The 19,387-nt window shown below is 38.4% G+C and overlaps 1 protein-coding gene across 1 annotated transcript; it reads right to left on the bottom strand.

Moving 5' to 3' along the window:
* Positions 1-695: 695 nt before the first annotated feature.
* KIF11 (kinesin family member 11) lies at positions 696-18,537 on the bottom strand. The gene is made up of 22 exons (XM_059821137.1): positions 18,451-18,537; positions 15,138-15,270; positions 14,908-15,005; positions 14,749-14,827; positions 14,222-14,407; positions 14,012-14,136; positions 12,050-12,140; positions 11,509-11,751; positions 11,301-11,396; positions 10,533-10,621; positions 9,900-9,987; positions 8,940-9,128; positions 7,550-7,757; positions 7,100-7,272; positions 6,668-6,790; positions 5,506-5,664; positions 4,966-5,105; positions 4,061-4,340; positions 2,769-2,991; positions 2,358-2,512; positions 1,919-2,035; positions 696-1,233 (listed from the first exon to the last, which is right to left on the bottom strand). The coding sequence occupies exons 1-22, from the start codon at positions 18,528-18,530 to the stop codon at positions 1,108-1,110; spliced, it is 3,201 nt and encodes a 1,066-aa protein (XP_059677120.1). The 5' UTR covers positions 18,531-18,537; the 3' UTR covers positions 696-1,107.
* Positions 18,538-19,387: the final 850 nt, after the last annotated feature.

Here is a 19,387-nt window from a genome sequence, read left to right on the forward strand (position 1 = left end):
CCTCCAACCTAGGTATAGAAAAATGAACAATCTCTTAAACCATGTTTTTACAAATAGTTAAGAATAGTGCTTCAATGTAAATTAAGGCTGCCTTCTAGTATCTCTCCCCACTTCCATCATAATCCTATTCATCTACTTCTTTAGCACATCATAGCTTGAAGTTTTCTTCAAATTCTCAGGTAAGCAGCATGGAAAGAGCTGATCAAATGCTACTGTCAATTACTGGAAATTCACTGTTGTATAGTAACCAAGTTTGCATGTTTTACTGTTAAGTATCTGCATCTTAAAAGAAATGCTGTCAGCTTACAATACATAAACTGTGGTTGACAACATCATATCCAAGCCAACACATCACAACTGCAGGTGAAAAGGAAGATAGGAAGAGTGGGGTTAAAACCAAACAAAAACAAAAACCCCTAAACCCAGCGGTGAGACTAGCTTTCATACACTGAAGAGGCACAGAAATAAAGCTATTGTCTATTACGAAACAAGGGAGGAAACCATTTTTTCTGACAGCACGAGACTTACGACATAGCTGTTAATGTTTTGGCTATATTAGACCTGGTAATACAAGATTTAAGTCATGTAAGCTTGTTTTTCTGAGGGAGGTGCTTATACATTTGTTTTCCATGTATCAATGATTTATTTGAAGCATCCCAGTCAAAAGACAGCTATCTACTTCATAGAAACAGGAATCAGACTAAAAAGCAGGTACAAAAACAGAACACTTATTTACAGTTAATTAAAAAATAAAATGGTAGCTGGTAAGGCTGACAAAGCATTTTTCCACATCCCTTTCTGCTCTGTTTTAAATTTACTGAGCAACAGAAAAGGATCTTTACTTAACAACATAAAAGTCAACTTAACATACAGCACCATAATCTGCAGGGGTTTGCTTGTTTGTTTTTTTAAAAGTCTGTTAATACTTTGCAAGCCACAGCATATAAAAATGGGATAAAGGCAGGACAGCTGGCAGGCCAATCTTTTGATCCAACTTTGCATCAATATATCACTATATACAGAGTCCGGGAATAACCAAAGAAAGTTATGGCTCAGTAGACAATTTGACGGAAGTTTTTCAAAACCAGGATCTGCAGTGGATATATCTTAGTTCAGTGATCTTAAAGGAGGCTTAGATTTGGGAAGAAACTGTTCTGTCATATCCTCTATTTTGTTCTTCTCCACTGTAGCTGCAGATTTGTTCTCTTTATCCTTTTTGTGACTCCTTTTGTGCTGTGATTTAAAGAAAACGCCTGATGTTAAGAGAATACAAAAAAATTAAAGACTACTTGCTCATGTACAATGCAGTATATAGTGTTCTGAGAAAAAAGTTGGTAGAACTGAAAAAGGTTCCTAAAATTGTATTTACTACAGAGATTTACTGTAGACATCTGGAAGTTCAGCAGCTACTTTTAAGGGATCCATGACAAGAAACGACACCACCCCCCCAAGCCTAATATACCAGGGGTTTACACTGATGCATTGGTAGAGCAAAGGAGTCAAACGGAAGGAAGTAAAAAAAAAAAAAAAAAATCAGTCAAGAACCAAGAACGCTAATATCTCTGTCTGGCCTCTAAGAAAATACTCCACACCTAATTTCAAATTTCCCATTAACACACGTGTATGTCTAGTAAGTTACGACAATTTTTTTTTCCACACAGGTTTATTTGCTGAGGAGTTTTCTACTGCTTGCCCAGCTTGTCAGAAACTTGCATTACTTTTATCTGCTGTTAACTGTTATCAGAATCTGCTGTTACTTTAGCTCAAGTTTAAAAACAGCACATTCTACAAGATTTAAAGAAGTTGTGAGACTACACCTAAATTTTAGTAGGTGACTTTAGACTACAGCACTATTATGGAACAATAATTTTCCTTCACTCTTAGATACACAGCTGTTTGGAATACCTGTGGAAGTTACCTGGAAAAAGGGAATACCACCATTTGCGTGGCAGCATATGTTTGTATCCACTAAGGATTTGTCACTAGCAAGGTTGTCACTGGATTCTTGCAATTCTTCCTCCTCTTCCAACAGGTCCTAAAACAGAGTTTTTCAGAAAAGTGTATTTAATGTCTGAACTTCCTAGGTGAATGCACTAAACATGATCAGATCTATAAAAGACATGGCACTTCCATTTTTGAAAAGCAGAAATGAAAGTCTTTAAATTATTAATGTCTTCTCCTATTTTTCAAGGTTTTGGTTTTGTCAAAAGCTCAGTGCACGTGACTCCAAGTACCCTATAAAACACAAAGGTGGCAACAGCTCTGGGGTTCTAGACAACTCTCCACAACGGCATGAAAAAACTCCTAAAGATGCGAAATCTTCATTGAAGAGCCTCATTTCCCATTCATACACATACCTGATCTGGATTATCCTCCACCTCCTTTGTCACACTGTTTAGCATAGCATCAAGCTTTAGTTGCTTTTGCCTTAATTGCTCCAGTAGAAGTTCCCGGGGTTCTGTTCTCACAAGTGTGACTGGATAGCAGTAGTCTCTTCTCTGTGGAGTTGTCCCTTTAATGAAGATTGTATACTAATGAAAGGCACTATGAAACACTTTCAGCATTTGCTTTAATTAATTAGAGATCCTCAACTTTACATTAACTCAATACAGAAATCACGCTTTGTTCAGTCATCATTCTTTGCATGCACCTTAAAAAAAGTCGTAAGGTTGCTAGTTATATTATGTCCCCGTTAACCTTCACTTATGAATTCTGCAACTCAGATTGCTTTCTGTAAGACCGTTCTGTCCCCAACCTACTTTAAATACCTGTTGGAATATCCACTTTAAGATCCTCTTGCAGGAAACCATTAACCTGAGTCAGTCCATGCTGTGCTTCCTCATTAAGTGCCAGCTTCTGCTCCAGAAGTATCTCCTGATCAACCTTTGTCTGATCAAGAAGGCCATTGAGTACCTTCTCCTCAGCAGCTGTTTGTCTATCAATATGGTCAGCAATTTCAGCTATTGCTTTATCACAGTTTTCTTCATTTTTCTGAAAACAAAAGAAAAAAAACCAACCAAACACACCAAGTTAACAGGAAAGCTAAGGTTATGGCCTCTTTTCTAAGATGTGGTACATGATTAGTGACATGACCTGAAACGAAACAACTGAGAGACCTCAAATTGAGAAGTTTCAGTGCCAGTTTTACACTCTCATTTTGAGAACTATCTTCAGAAGAGAGTCAGTTTCTTAGAAAGTATGATCATTCTAGAAAGCTACTCAAAGATGATGCCATCTGATTCAGATCAGACTTCTCATGCTTCTATGCACAACTCTGCACAGAATTAGGATATTTGAGTGAAAGTGAAAACCCTACAAGCACTAAAAGCTTTATGCATTTGTAGGAGAAAAGGAAAACACGCATTTTTAGCTGTTCCCATTGGAATGAAACTCCTGAAGTGTTCAGTAGGTATAACAGATACAGGGGCATCTTGAGACTGCAAATGCTTTTAACAGTTAAGTTTTTCTTTCTGAAAGTTAGCAAAATGGATTTGCCTATTTCATCACCTATTAGAACAATAAAACAAGAAGGGTGGGAAGTGATGTTTGCGATGGAAATTAAAAGAGTTAGAGAAAGAATATCTCAGGTAAGAGGTCAGAACTAGTAGATACCTAAAAGGAACCTAAAAGGAATGCTTCCTCCCATAATGTTAATCCATCTGACCAATGAAGTCATTTGCATCCTCCAGAATATACTCTGTATTTGATCATTGTGCAAATCTCTCAGGGACATCACTGGTAGATAAAGCTTTAGAATTAGAGATATATACTACCAAAAAGATGTAAAAAGCCCAAATTACAAATAGAAGTTAGCCACATGGGATTAATGAAGACACCATTTTTTTAGGTTATTTGCACTTCAAGTTCAAAGTCTTCCTCTTAATTAAGCTTTTTATTTCCTCTAATTACACCTATTTAAGCTGAGTAACACGAGTCTGCTGTGATCGAAAAAACCACAATTTTGTTCTGTTTGTAAGTGAGAACTTTTTTCCCCCCTACAAATTCTACTGTAAAAGTTTGTCTCAGAATGTTGTATTAGACTACAAATCACTATAGGTACCTCTTGTAAACACTGAAGTTGCTGTTTCTCATCATTGAGGGACAATAGCTGCTGATTGGTGAAGTCGACTATCTGAGCAGTTGTAAATTCACCCCATTTATCAGTATCCTGAGACACATTTTTGAGATTGCTGAGAAATTGTTGACAGTAGTCAGTGGATTCTTCCAGCAACATCTTGTTTTCAGCATTTATGATCCTGAGCTCTTGAGAGAAATTATCCAGAGATGCAATAAATTTGCTGTGATTGGAAGTTGTACTGCTGAATAGGTCTGTAGTCTTCCTGCAACAACGTATTTGTAATGGTTCAGAGATTTTGAAAGGTGGATTTTAGCACATTCTACATCCAGAAACATTCGAGACAAGAACCAGTGAAGTAGTGCAGTTCTATCGAACCACTTTAATTATAATGTTGTTGCTCTATTTCTTGTTGCTCTCTTGGAGCAGTAGGTTTGTTAAATCCCCTAAAAACCAAACACCACCGCCCCCCCACCCCCAAATTAAAAACCAACAACTTTGGCAAGACCTTAGTTATTCAGTCCTCAACTGAACGAAGCATGCTGCAATAGATACACTATTATACTTCAAGCTAAGCCTTTATGGTATGAAGTTCTGAAGTCCAGCCATACTGAGGGCCATTCATCAGCATATTGCTCCCAAAACCATAGTCTCTTATCTGCAGTATGCTCAAGAGACAAGTTTGAGGTAAAGCCTTGTAGAGCTACCTTTTACTCTGGGGAAAGGTGAACTATGATCTACATTCTGTGGCAGAATTCAGCTCTAACATACAGGTCTTGTCCATAAGACTTTATAAGCACATAGTTATGAAGAGCATCTAATTTTGCAGTCCTCCTTCATACAAAGTTTTATCTTGCATCAGTATACACCAAAAGTAATCTGCTCCTTACAGGTGAACGTTTTCTTGCACAGCAGTGATGGTGGTCTTCAAGCTTCCATTTTTTGCGAGTACATTAGTTAAGTTCTTCTGAGTCTCCTGAGCAAACAGATCAAGCTGGCTTTGCAGTGAGGACATTAATTCAGCTGCACTCTATTAAGAAAAATATCATACACTTCACTGTTATTCTGCACTTTTTAACATTCTTAAAGGGTGCTTGAATGCCTTTATTAAAAATGCAGCAAATAAAAAAGCTTTGTCATTCTAAAGCTGAAGGTAAAATTTTTGTGTAGAGAAGTTACAGACACTTTGCTTTTGGAGATATACGTAAGGGCATATATAATGGACATGCTCAGAGCAAGGGTAAATTTTTTGTTACCTTTCTACACAAGCTTCTTGAATAGCACAACAAAGGCTGAAAAGAATTAGGATTATTAAGTTACTGTCCTAACGTTTCTTCTGAAGCAAGTACAACAGTTTACTGCTACAAAGAGTTCAAATCAAAGCAAGCAATCACAGTTGGTGTTAGGATTTTTTCTTACTCTAAGGATACCTTTGTATGTGTCAACCTCGTCATTTCCACTTCTTCTTTTAAATTCTCACAATCATTCTGAAGCTGAGCAAAAACACTGGCCGTTTCTTCCTGTAATTTTTTCAGAGTGAGAGAAAGATCTCCAAAGAAGGTATCCATTTCCTTTTTATGACTCTCCATCTTTGAAAAAAAGTTTTATTTAACATAAGATATTTGTCTTTAGGTAAGAGCTGGATACTTTTCCCTAGCATAATTTATAGAAACAAACTCTACCCCCAGGGAAATTGTCAAAGGCACTAACAAAGTATTGTGCATAAAAGGTGGAAAATTACACTTAGAGTAATCTGAAATTACAGACTGGAACTTGGTGTGGTCTTTTCCAAACACAAAATTTGGCATGCAAGGTAGACAAAACAGGAAGACACAGGCAAGATGCTTCTTGCTCCTGTCTTAACCAAGTAAAAGCTGGTAAGCCATGGACTATTTGCTGTCTAAGTCTGAAAACCAATAAAAAGCCTCTAGACAAGGGGAGCTAATTTCACATGAGTCGTAATTGACAGACAGAAGGGGGAAATATTTCAGTCAGAGCAACAGTTCAAGAACAAAGATTTGTTTTTGACAAAATGGAGAAAAAGGAATGAAAGAGTGAGGCTGCAGTTCTACATAAACATCGTTAGAACTAAAAATTGAAGCAAAGAACTTTTTTTACAAGTACAGTATCATCTGCACTTACGGTTATTGTTAATAAGATACAGCATCATATTCCCCAGAAATCAACGTGACTACGGAAAAAGTTTGGTATGACAGCAGGAGAAATTGGGAGTGATAAGACTTGTCTAAGTTGGTTCTAAAATACAGGAGAGACTATTTTAAGAATATTATCAAATATTTGTTAAATGTAGCTTTAAGCATCCACGTTTTGCCATTCTTCTGTGGCATTTAGGTCACCAGTTGTGCCAATATAGGTAACAAGCAAATACATCACACTCGGAAGTAGAAAAGAAGTCTGAAAGAAAGAGCTAAAAGCTAGAACTCATGGGACAGAATAAAGGAGAAAAGGCTGGACCAGAAGTGAAAACACTCTGACACGCTGCAGAAAAATCACCAAAGGGTTATCTGTAAATTAAACAAAAAAAACAACAACTAGAATAGCAGAAGGTAAGAGACAAATTATGTGCATTACCTTGTCAGCCACAGCAGAATACTTTTTCATGTTACTCTGAAACTGACAGTTTAGCCCCAAGACAAATTCTACCATCGGTGACAAGCTATTTAATGCTCTTCCTAATCCAGATGTATGTTCCTCCTAGGAACAGCGGTAAAAAAAAAAAGTCAGAAGTAAAACAGGGTATCACTGTTCCTTCATCTACATTTGTAAGAAGCTAGCCATGTACATATCCATGTACTCTGCTATTGCAGTATTTGCTATATAGTACATTACAGCTTGTGGTGATGACATGGGAAGGAAAGTAGGGAGGGACATAATCATGGCCAAGTGCTGAAGCAGAGGCAGGTAGAGAGCATCAGAAAACAACTATACAATATTTACAGAACCCCTTTTGATCAAGAACAGTTTCATATATTTAGTAACATAAGAATACGTAAATTTACTAACAATTAATCTCAGCAGCTCAGCTTTACAATCAAGTGACAGATTCTCATGTTGTGTTATTTTTTCAGACACGTGAGAAACTTCAGTAGACACCAATTCTTTAACAGAGGCAAAAGATGCTGATACAACTGATGCAAGAATATTAGCTGCTGAAGAACTGGTAGACAGGAGGTCACCTACGAAAGAGATCAAGAAGCATTACAATTTTTTTTTTTTTTTAATTTCCACTGTAAGATAGGAACTCTTTTCATTGCTCATCACCTTATTGCCTCTTACAGCACAGGAAGGCTGTTGATCAGCCCAGATACATTATTACTGGTGCAACTGTAATCATTACATTGCTTAAAATAAAGCCTCTTCAACTTACTAAAACAGATCTGTTTTAGGAAACAGTCTTTGGTACTACTGTTGCAGAAATTCAGGATGACATACTAATACAGGTATTACACTTACCTATAAAATTTGTGTAAGATGTCAACATCTGTTGCTGCTTCAAACTGTTTTCATTAACCGAATCTTGTATTTTGTTGAACAAAACATTCATTTGTCCTGCAAATGTACTTTGGACGATAGCATTGTGTTGATCAACAGCCTTCTTACGGTCCAGTTTTGCATGGAGACCAGATACATCTTTTGTAGTTTCTTCAACTGTATTAAGTAACTACAATTTCAAGTTATTTTAGTCAGTCTTTAAGGAAGAAATCAAGTATATATTATACAAGGAAAAGCAACTGTAGTTCTGAGTTAAAGGAGAAGTTATCTCCCTAGAAAGACAAGTATTTCCCTTTACATCAAATTACAACTGTTCTTAATTCTGGTGTAATGTCATTTGTAGTCTTAGAACACAGGAAAAAAATTACCTATTAGAGACCATTTGTTCTGACTTGGAAATTAAAGCATTAATAAAGGACATCCTCAGTATTTAACGAATTAAGACCTCATTTATCATAGAATAGTAACCAAAAAAAATTCCTGACCACTTCAACTTTTTCTGAAAGATTTCACAGTAAATATATTCTTTAATAGTACTCAAGCAAGAGGTTTCCAGTACTAGTTCTGTGATAAATAATTTACAATTTGAACATATAGTGGATTCTTGGTTTTGTAGTCAGCTTAAATAATTTCTGTACCCATTTGTCTCACAAACACTGCACAACCAACATGCAAAAAGCTAGGCACCCCCTCCCAACCTTACAGGAATCTGAGTGTAAAGAAATTTTCATGTTGACTAAAGATATAAGTTTCATCACTTTGCAATTTAAATAGCAGGACACTCTCTCTTTCCCCTTATCAAGTCTGTTTCGATAATTATGACCAATCTACAAACACATCAAAACCATACCCTAAAATATAGAGGTGAGAGGGCAACAGTTTCCATTATTCACTCAGTGAGTGTAAATTACTGCACACATCTCTGCAGAGTTTTTTGCTATTTTTCTACCCCAGTTATCTATAACTTACTCTTTTGTAGGGCCAGTTGGAAGTTTCTAGTAAAGAAAACTACTTATTCTGCAAAACATCTGACGACAATAGATACTGCAAAGCACTGAAACTCTCATGACAAACTGTCCTGAAGGAAAGGTAGCTCCAGACCAACCAGTGTGTTTAGCAGTCAACTGTCAGTATTACCACAGAGAAAGTCCTGCAATCTTAAGTAGCTTTTCATCATAATATACTTTTTAGAGAGAGCTAATCCTAATTTAGAGAGAGCTAATTTCCATCTTGAATTCAGATTTTGTCACACTCGCATCATGCTTTAGCAACAATGATTTCCTTGAACAGCCCATGAAACTTCTAAACATGGGAAGCTACTGTTATAGTTAGGTGCAAGAACTGTGACAACCTTGCTAGCTGTGCCATGAAGTTTTTGTTCAGTGTTTTCCAAAACTGAAACCACATATTCTTCTTCAGCCAGATGAATCTTGGTTTCTTGCAGATCTTTTTGCGTTTCTTCCAGTTCTTTCTCCTTGATTTGCAGATCTGTTTTACACTGTTCAAGTTCGCTTTTACTAACTGTGAATAGTTCGGTGATCTAAAGTGGAAGACAAACATCAGTAGGGCAACACTGCTTTTTATAAGTTCAACAATCCCGCTTGACATCTCTCAAATTATGTCACAATACCAGAAGGCAGTTGTCATCTACCAATGTAGTTTTAGCTGTAAGGCTCAGAGGTCTTAAGCCTAGACTATAGATTTGTATAGTCTCTGTATTCACTGAAAATATCACAAAGCAACACCATTTTCACTGTAAAAATCCCTTGCTTCCCCACTCAAACCACAAGGCCAAACAATTGTTACAGCACAAGAAAAAAAAACAAAAAACAAGCAGATAGAATGAAGAAGAGTCGGTAAAGCTGATTACACAGAGTAGTTACATATTCCAGCAAATTAATATCTGCATTTCTTTTAAAGAGGAAGCTCCTATTTTCTATGTAATTTGTAAATGGGAGCTCATCACCTCCTCCTCCTGCCCCTCATTCTTTGCTCCTAAGCAGATGTCTGTTAACTGAGACAATACCATTTTACAAGCAGATTTTTGCTGAAAACCTAGCAAAGCATATTAAAGGTGAAGTGGTAGATATTAAAACAGCTTTAAAAAGTACATATTGCATCCTGCAACTTCATATATGATATTTCAACTTCCTAACTTCAAGGATTAGGAAGCTTCCACTCTTGACTAATTAGGGAACTTTAAGAACAAAACCTCTTCAGACTGTTCTTTGCTCAAACTTGTTTTCTTCCTTCCCCCAAAATTTCTTTCATTTTTGGCAGATTTAAGTCACAGTTGAGAAACACCACTTACTCTTTTCACTTCTTCCTCCATGACGCTGATTTTGTCAATATACTCTGCAATTTGTTCTTCCTGAACTGTCAGCTTTCCATTAAGGGCTCTGAAGGAAGGATTAAAACAAAAAAACAAACTAGTCAAGTAAGAGCTGATTTCAAGATTAGCTACTGTTTTTTATACTACATATTTAGTAATTTCAAAAAATAAGAATTGCTAACTTCCATATGAAAAACATGTAATTTTCACTTAATGCAGAAAGGATTTAAGACAATTTTCCATTGTAAACTTTCTATGTAAACTAGCCCTCTTACAAAGTGAAGTAAAGTATATCAAGTTCTATTTGAGCTTCCACTGAAAGAAAGGCTGTATGGCATAAATCTGCATCCCAGCTACGCTTATGGTAAGTTCCACATATAAATAAAATCCTCAGTGCAAACCCACTCTTTAGGCTCCTAGCTGTGTAATAATTAATTTCTGAAGAACAAGTTGACCAGTCAGTTAAATTCTCCTGATTATCTTCAGTTAAATTCTCCTGACTATCTTCAATTTTCTGGTGTGAAAATAGATCTAAAAGCATTTCTGTATAAGGATATGTACCAGTAGCTGAGATTTACTGTTAGTCATTTTATAGAAATTGTCAAGACATACTCATAATTTTCAAGGGAAATATAGACTCCGTTTTTTTCTCGTGCAGCAGCAAGGTCTCGCTTCAGACGTTCAATCTCTTCAGTATATTCCTGCATAAAGAAACAATCACATGTAAACCTGAAAATTTCTACTTTGCTTTCAAGATTTAGCTTAACAGATACTTCACGAAGAGAGTGCTCTATGGAAGTTTTGCATAAGCACAAGAGCAAAGCACTTCACTCTGTTCCAAATAAGTTCAGTATAGCACCATTTAAATTCCTACCATTGGATATATGTAAAGCATTGAAACCTCCCATTTGAATCGTACTTGGTTGCATGTAACAGCTTACAATAGGAATCGCAGCTTCTTTAGTAACTGTCAGCTACTTTATATTGGCTCTTCATTCATACTTACTGACAAGTTCACTTGAATTCAGGCACTTTCCAGGGAATGAAGCTGCTAATACAGCAAGTCCAGAAAAAAATACCCAATGTCATTTAGTAGCTCTCCACTAACTTGTAAACAGGTAATCCATACACAGAATCATAGCTAGTAGCAATAGCCCTCCCCATCCAGCTTTAGTTTCAGTATCTGCAAAGTGACTAATGCTGTACCAATAGAGCAGCTTAGTTTGAAAGCATCAGTTCAGTGATTAAAATCACCTCAGAAAAGCATTGCTGCTAGTTATAGCTTCTCCACAACTTCATAATTTCTGCATAGCAAAAACTATGTTAACAGAATCAAACCTAACCTATAACTTAACTTGTGAAGATATATGTGTAGCTTACCTTAATAAGAGCTTTTTTTGTTAGCTTCTGATTAACTTCAGGCTTGTTCATTATATTCTTTGCTCTGTGGGCATATTCCAGTGTACTCAATGTTTCCTGTGATAAATAGATATAACACTAGGTCAAGCTGAGGAATTAACTCATATTTTTGTATCATTAGCAAAATGTAGTATCTATTTTAGGAATAGATTTTCAGACTTAAATCTACCTCAAGATTTATAGATGCAGGAGAAACTGTGGCAATTATTGATGTTTTTGTTCGTCCTCCAAGAGAGTCTTGAAGGATTCTTGTGAGTTTAGATTCCCTGTATGGAATATGCGGGGCTCTTTCTACTAGAGCAGTAATAACTCTTCCTAGTGTCAGGAGAGACTGGTTGATATTTCCAGCTTCACGAGCTCTTTTGTCAACTGCCCCAGATCGACCAATGTTTTCACTTCCTGCAAGATCAACCTGAAAGACAAGAGGAAGGACATGCTTCTGTCTCAAATCACCCTGAAGAATGCTTGCCCTGTAGTGTTGCAGAACACAACACACATGAACTCACTTACGAGTCACTGAGGAGACATCGGGGCAACAAATGGGACTGACATTTCTCAGAGTGACAAATATAGTTCTTTTCACTTTATGAAAACCAATGATTTTTCCCCTTATCGGAAAAAAACCCACCTTAGATTCTCAAGACAATGAGGTCAGATTATTTTAGTTTATTACTTTAAGAACGTCAATGACATTTAGTTCAGGTACTTACCAAGTTTAGCTTCCCAATTTTAACAAGTTCTTCTCCATCTACTGTTGTTTCTTTCATATGGATGGTAATCGAAAACACAGAGTGGGAACGGCTATAAAAGAATTCAGTTTCAGACAGACATCCCATTAAAGCCAAATGATCTGCTTGCTATATGACACTGCTGCAAGTTAGGTATCTGTGCTCTTTTTAGGGAATACATTTGGTCCATTAATTGGGACTTACACATTTTCAACAGACAAAGTTATTCTACCAAGTATGGTTTTGTGTGTATGCATACGAATGCAGTACTTAAAAGCAGTGATGAGGCGACTGGATGACATTTGCCTCATTCAGTCCTGGCAAATTTTATCTTATTTCAAGCAAAACCAAGAGAAACACTTTGGTTTTGTTTACATTTGTGTGTTCTCAACTCACAGAGATGTCACAGAACTGGCTTGTAGATTTTTTTAGTCAATACACTAAGAACTTTTTTACAGAATGTGAGATTAAGAAGTTTAGTTTTCTTTATTCAAGTTAAGAAAGTCACCAAGTAACTGAATCCAATATTAAAATTTCAGAAGTTCATTCAGTTCTAATTCAAAACAGTAGTACAGTTTATGATTTTAGCTTGAGCTTATTCCTTTAATAAGTTTTTACAATAGGAAGCTGACATATATAGAAAACCATAGATGTCAAATTACACCACTTTGACCATGCATAAAACAACAGTTCAGGCAGAATGAATTCTCTAAATTTCCTGTAATTTCAGATGAAATTAGTTCTGTGTTCTAATCTGTGGTAGCCGAATACCCATTTATTTGCACCAGTAGACAGATGTGCTCAGCATATCTTCAATTTAAAATATGACATGGGCAAGGTGTTCCTTACTTATTGCAACACTGGATCATTACTTGTTCACAGTGACATAGATACCACATCTGCAGTTCAAGAATGAGAAATCAGTAATAAACAATGGTATTTTTGACCAAGGTGTCTCTACTAGATTCTGACTACGAGCTGCAGTCATACAAAATAGCCTGCATTGCCATACAAAAAACCCCCTCAACCCTATCCCCAACTTCCACAATCCAGTTTGCAAGTTTTCAGAAGCTGGGGTTTGAAAAGAGGGTCTTGTGTTGACCTGTAAAAAACAGATCTTAGCAGTATTTTGAAATTCCAACTTCAGTAACAAATCCTAATATACCATTTTCTACTGCTGGTGAGGAAAGGAAAGGATACTTGAGACTCTTACACCAAGTTTTTATCTAGTACACAGGACTGGCAAAAAAGCACAGCCACCCATGACAACAAAGACAATCCACCTCTCTAATACAGGTATATCAGCTAAACATCTTCCAAACTTGAAAGGACTACAGCCTTCATTCTGAAGATGTACAGTATCTGCTGTAGAGAATATTCATCTCATGCTAGTACGTACCTACAATGTATTTAAGATATGTACCTGTCAGACTTCTGTCTTTTGTTTCCATAGGCATAGAAAGCTTTGAAAAAGTTAATTTCTTGACTTTGAGTTTTAAGTAAATTTCAATACTCTAGATGCCAGTTTAAGAATGTTCTGCTACTTAGACCTCAGCTAGAGCTAGGTGGAATGCCAGGGCTACTGTTCCAACTAGACACTACATATTAACAAGGGATATATTCATAACAAAGCACGCAAACTCTAAACAAGAGAGGAAGCTTATGTAAAAAAAATCATGCAGAGAGAAACAGCTTGCCCATTTTTAAGATGAAAAGATTTTATAATGCCCCTTCATACACCTATTAGAATCACCCCACAGGATGTGATTAGGAAGAAGTTCTAACTATGTCTTTCTAACCCACATTTGGCAATCTGAACCGCCATACACAATCTCAAGATCATGCCAGGTTTGCACTAGCTTCAACATCTTTTACTTCTTCAGTAAGAGCCTGTTTAATAAAACAAGAACAAAATAAAGTTTCTGAAATAGGGAAGATTTGTACCTGGAATATGCATTCATGTAAGTAGCTGCAGTCGTTCTTTTTGCTGCACCCCTTTCCAGGATTTGGTAGACTTCATTTTTGTTGTGTACAGTTATTTCTTCCAAGCCTTTAATAATTACACCCCTCTGTCAGAAAAATAACGCATGCTAATTATATATCTCAACCATCCTGAAAGCCTTAAGATAACAAATTTTGGAAGACAACACTAGCCTTGTTTCGAGGGTCATCAAACATCTGCAGTCTTTCTCCAACATCAGGAGTAGGATTCAGAAGATCAAAAAGCTCCTCGTTATAGATTTCCAAAAGAGAGACTTTCACTGAAAATTCGGTACCATTCTCTGTGAGTTTTTCAAATATTTGATGCAATGTACGGGGTATTATACCTGCTAGTGGATCCTATAAATTAAAGTGAAGTATTTAATACATTTATGTACGGAAAGAGATTTGGGGGTGGGGGGTGGAATTTCAGCTAAATAGTCTGATTTGATATAAGCAAGAATACCTTGGACAAACATCATCTTCCATATAAAGATCGCCAAGACTTGCATGCATGCATTAAAGATGTAAAGTTTTGATTTTCATATAAATGAATGAGACCATTTGTTAATTTACAAACATTTAAGGTAAGTCAGCTTCAGAATTTGAAACGCATCAACTTAAGGTTTTCTTCAGCCTTCTGCAATTTCTAACTTTGAACTATAGTATAGACATAAGAAATCTCAGGAGTGAAAATATACCTCTTCCCAAGTATATTCCTCATTGGGTGACCGCTCCCCTTCCATTGTGAAGGTCTTACCAGTACCAGTTTGGCCATAACTGTGAGAATAGAAAATTAAAATGTAAACAAGAAACAAATTCAAATAAAATTTCCTAATAAGAATTATTGGCTTACTTACGCAAACACTGTACAGTTGTAGCCCATAATAACTTCATCCAAAATGGGACACACAACACTTCGGTATACATCAATCTGCTTTGCCTGAGCTCCAAAAACCTGTTGAGGCAGAGAAAACACATCCCATTTATCTGTAAAGTAATGTATATCATGACACAGTACAGTAATCAGACCACGTTAGAGAAATGTACTAGCTTGTTTCTAGAAGTCCCCAACTTGACAAGCAGTTACCATATCAAATGTGTAAGTCTTTCTTGATGTCTTATCCGTCACTCCTCCAGTGCGGACACTAACTTCCTTTCTTGCTTGATCACAGTCTACAACAGCATAGGAGCTTGCTTTACGTTCTGAGGCATTAAAAGGCCTAAAAGGACAAGAGTTAAGAATATCTGATTGATATCGTTGCTAACAAGAACATAAACTGACAAAGCAGTAATATCACTCAGTTTAAGGACCCAGATTAGTATAATTGGGTAAAAGGAACATAAAGCTCTTAACTTAATTTGTTTAATAATTGTTTAAGGAAAAACTGCCACAATTTGCCCGTTTCCAGACCTTGTTTCTCCTTCCACCCACTGTGGGACAACTCAAGTATCTATAGCTTTTAGTTTTTTTACATATGTATTTTTTAACAAGTCCATAAACACTTTTAAGATCATTTAGAGGCACATACAGCTAACTGGCATTAGAAAACGTTGTTCAGTTGCAGGAGAGTAGATTATTAAACATACCAAATAGTTGTATAAATAAGAGCCTTCAAAAAAGGAAAAACTTATACATGAAAGTTAAAGCAATAGTGAATCAAACTAATTAACTTTAAAAATTTCCTTTTTTAGTTTTCATTTACACAAGCAACGAAGCCTACATCTCACACTGCTGACACACCACTCTAAAGCACCAAAAATACTAACAGACCCTAGTAATAGCAGAACAGTAGACAGCAATACCAGAATCTTTATAATGCTGATACATTTGAATAGAATTTGTGAATGGTGAATAGAATTTAATAAGACAGACAAAACATCGGATTTTGGGGGAAAGTCTACATACCTTCTTACTCTGAGTTTTAGGTAAAGTTTAATAGAGGAGTAATAAAAGTTTAGAAACTTGATGGTGAGCATTTTGTTTCATCACTAAGTTAATTTAAACCTGGTGCACACAATTTTCCTTGAAGGGGTGTTTGCAACAATTTATCCCAAAAAGCATGTAAATTATCATGGGCTGAAAACTAAAAGCATGAAATCCTATTTTATTACTCATTTAGTAGTGCTACTGCACTGAACGTCTATGCTACCTGTTTACTTGACCCGAATGGTCAACTTGAAAATAGAATTTCTACAACCTTAGTAACCTTTAAAGTATTTTGACAGTAGAGGCACTTCAGATACTGTCTATTTAAATGATAATGTAAAAAAAAAAAAAATTACCTTAAGCACATGGCATCTCGAGTTTCCTGACTCTTGTGGCTAACATTTCTTCCTCAACATAGCACTGAGGCTGAAGTGTTAGGTTCTAAACAGACCACTAGACACTCTGGTGCAAGATTGACTGGTGACAATAAATGATCACTAAAATCTTGTTCACAGGGGCAAATTACAGCTTTGTTTTTGTGACTTTTAAAATAATAGGAGGCTGAACAATGAATATATTCTGCTCTGTAATAATATAGCAGGGAACCAGTCAAATGCAGGAGCCTCAGGCTATGATAGCCCACAACTCTGAGATTAAAGGAACAATTCTCCAGCTAGGCTGGAGCACACATGCAGATCACCGCCATGCACCACTAGCCAAGCAGCAACCTGCTATGCCATGGTGACATCTGATCACAGGTTCACCTCCCTAGGTATGAAGCATAATAACATGCATATTAACAATGCTAATGCATGCATTTGAGTTTCCAAATTCATGTTTTACCAAAACATAGTGAATGTGTTGCTTGAAAAGATTTTTAATAAGCTCAGACACTTCAGGTTTTGGAAGCAAATTAATACAATTGCATCTATCTACCTAGCTGTAAGATAAGTAGAACCTGACTGATGCAGAAAAAGGAAAGGTGGAAGGAACATTTACTAGCTCAAACACACTGAAGGTCTATTCAAAAAGAAAACCTGTGTAAGAGGCAAGCAAGAGCAAGGGTGAGCTAGAAAGTTTTTAGGGGTTAGAGACTAAATCTTGGCATAGGACTTAGTCTATGAGTTGCAACAAAACACTACACCATGGACAATCCCGATGCTACTGTCATATTGAGCATCATATTTAATTAAAATATACACCAATACTTAGCGAGGCTATTCCAGAACAATTGAGACTAATCAGATGAAAGAGAAAATGATTGCTCTTGACAGTGTTTCAAACTCAATTGCTTCAATAAAGTTATTCTTCTTTTGCAGTAGCCTTGATTTAGATCAACACTTTCACCAATCCCATAACATTTGTTTCAGGAGCTTTTTAGTTGCATTGCAAAAGTAAGAGAAAATCGCTTTTAATTTCTATTTTCATTGTGCATCTGTAAAAGCAGAACTTCCAAGTGTGAGGATATTATGATAGCAAAAGGCATTAATAACAACAATATGTAAGCTAACATTTGCAGTTCTGGCTCAAAAAACCCCCAAACCTTCCAAAGGTATTTTGAACCCTATTCTTAACCCACTAGCAGTATTACAGTTTGAACAAGCAACACTTTAAGAACATACAAGATCTAATATCAGCGAGCAAGTCTTTAAAGTCACCTCAAAATTACAAAGAGAACCTAATTTTATGGTACATGAAATCGGTCCTATCATACCGAAAAATAAATTCATCTCATCAACCAAAGGAATTGGTCATTATTACTTAAGAAGTTCGACCCCCAAAAGCTTTTTGTCTGATTTCGGGGAGACTGCATCACTGAAGTTATATGAAAGATATACCAAAGTGGGTGTAGCAAAGATTTTATTAGCTGTTAAATCATGGCTGCTTCCCACAGAAGATAAGAGCTCAGTTTGGGGTTTTTTTGTGTCTTGAATATCAGTCACGCTAACTCATCTAGCTCTTCTTAACCTTCCTACATAGCTTCATACTGGGTGTGCACTGAATCCAGTTAGGAAATTGCAACTTTTTGCCTTTTTAAGCTGTAAGAGATTATTCATAGCAGCATTCCTTTCGCTGAAGCGCCGATTATCTCTGCCGGCTACAGCGGTCCGCCACATAACGCATACAATGAATGCCTCAGACAGGCATTTTAAAGCGCAGTAACGAGCGCCGGTGGGATTTAACAGCGGGCCCTTTAATAACGATATACTCGGAGAGACATCACGCAGTTCCCTTTCCCCGGTGCCGCCGAGTATTAGCTCGGCGGCGCCCCGCCAGCCCCCTGTCACACGACGGCGGCCTGGGCCCGCCGGGCACACGGGGCTCGCCGAGGGACAGCGCAGCAAACGTTTCAGACCCAAGTCCCAGAGGGGCTTAGCAGGAGGGACCTCTCCGGCTCTCCGCGGGCCCCTGCTGCGGGCCGACCTCCAACGCTCGCCCGGGGCGGGGGGGGGGGGAAGGCCGCCGCGCCTACCTGCAGCGCACCACCACCTGGATGTTCTTGCCCTTCTCCTCCTTCTTAGCGGCACCGCCGCCCTGGAAGAGGGAAGCCATGGCGGGCCTCGGCGCGAAACCTGCCGGGGAGAAAGAGGCGAGGCGCTGACCGCGTTGCTCCAGGGCGCCTGGGGATCGGGCCAACCGCCCGCCGCTCGCCTCAGCCGCCGCCGCGCTCCGGCCGGGGGCGCGCGCTCCGCCGCCGACTTTGAACCACGCACCTCCCCCCAGGCCAGCCAATCAGCGGCAGCTCGCGGGGCACCATGGGACTGATGTTCAAATTCTGGCCATGACGCACGGGCATGGCGGAAGCGGTTGTGCTGCCCCGTCCCGCCGTGAGCGCATTGCATGCTGGGGGGGAGGTCCGCCGCTATCACGTGACCGAGTGACAGTGGGGCGGGCGGCGGCGGGCGCGCTGCCGTCCGTAGCCCCACGTCCCCAGCAGCAGCCGCGGCGCGGGCGTCACGGCAGAGCAGGCAGCACAGTGAAGCGGGGTAGACCGGACGGGTCGCGCGATGGCAGAGGAAGACGGATCCCGCCGTCCGGGAAGGGGGGGGGGCGCATTTAAGTTACGGCGTCTGACCTGGTTCTCCACACCGCTGTGACGTTCTACCTGACGTCATCGAACCTGCTGTGCAGCTCTTTTGCCACCGCTACCGCGCACGCTCAGGAGGGGGCAGCAGGGAAACCTGCCGCCTCTTCTGCAGCTGCCGCTGAACATCCACGTGTTTGAGGGCATCCGAACTTCTCGCCTCAGTTACCTTTCGTCAAGATTCACATCACCCTGGTCATCTTTCGGCACAGGGCAAGCCCTCTGCCCATCCTTTCTTCTGTCCCCACTGGCTCTCCACTTAGTCCACGTGTTCTTCAAACGTCACGTTCAAAATTAGGCAGGAACACCTAGCCGATGCCCGGTG

The sequence above is a fragment of the Gavia stellata genome, chromosome 9 (assembly GCF_030936135.1).
Source record: "Gavia stellata isolate bGavSte3 chromosome 9, bGavSte3.hap2, whole genome shotgun sequence".
NCBI lineage: Eukaryota > Metazoa > Chordata > Aves > Gaviiformes > Gaviidae > Gavia > Gavia stellata.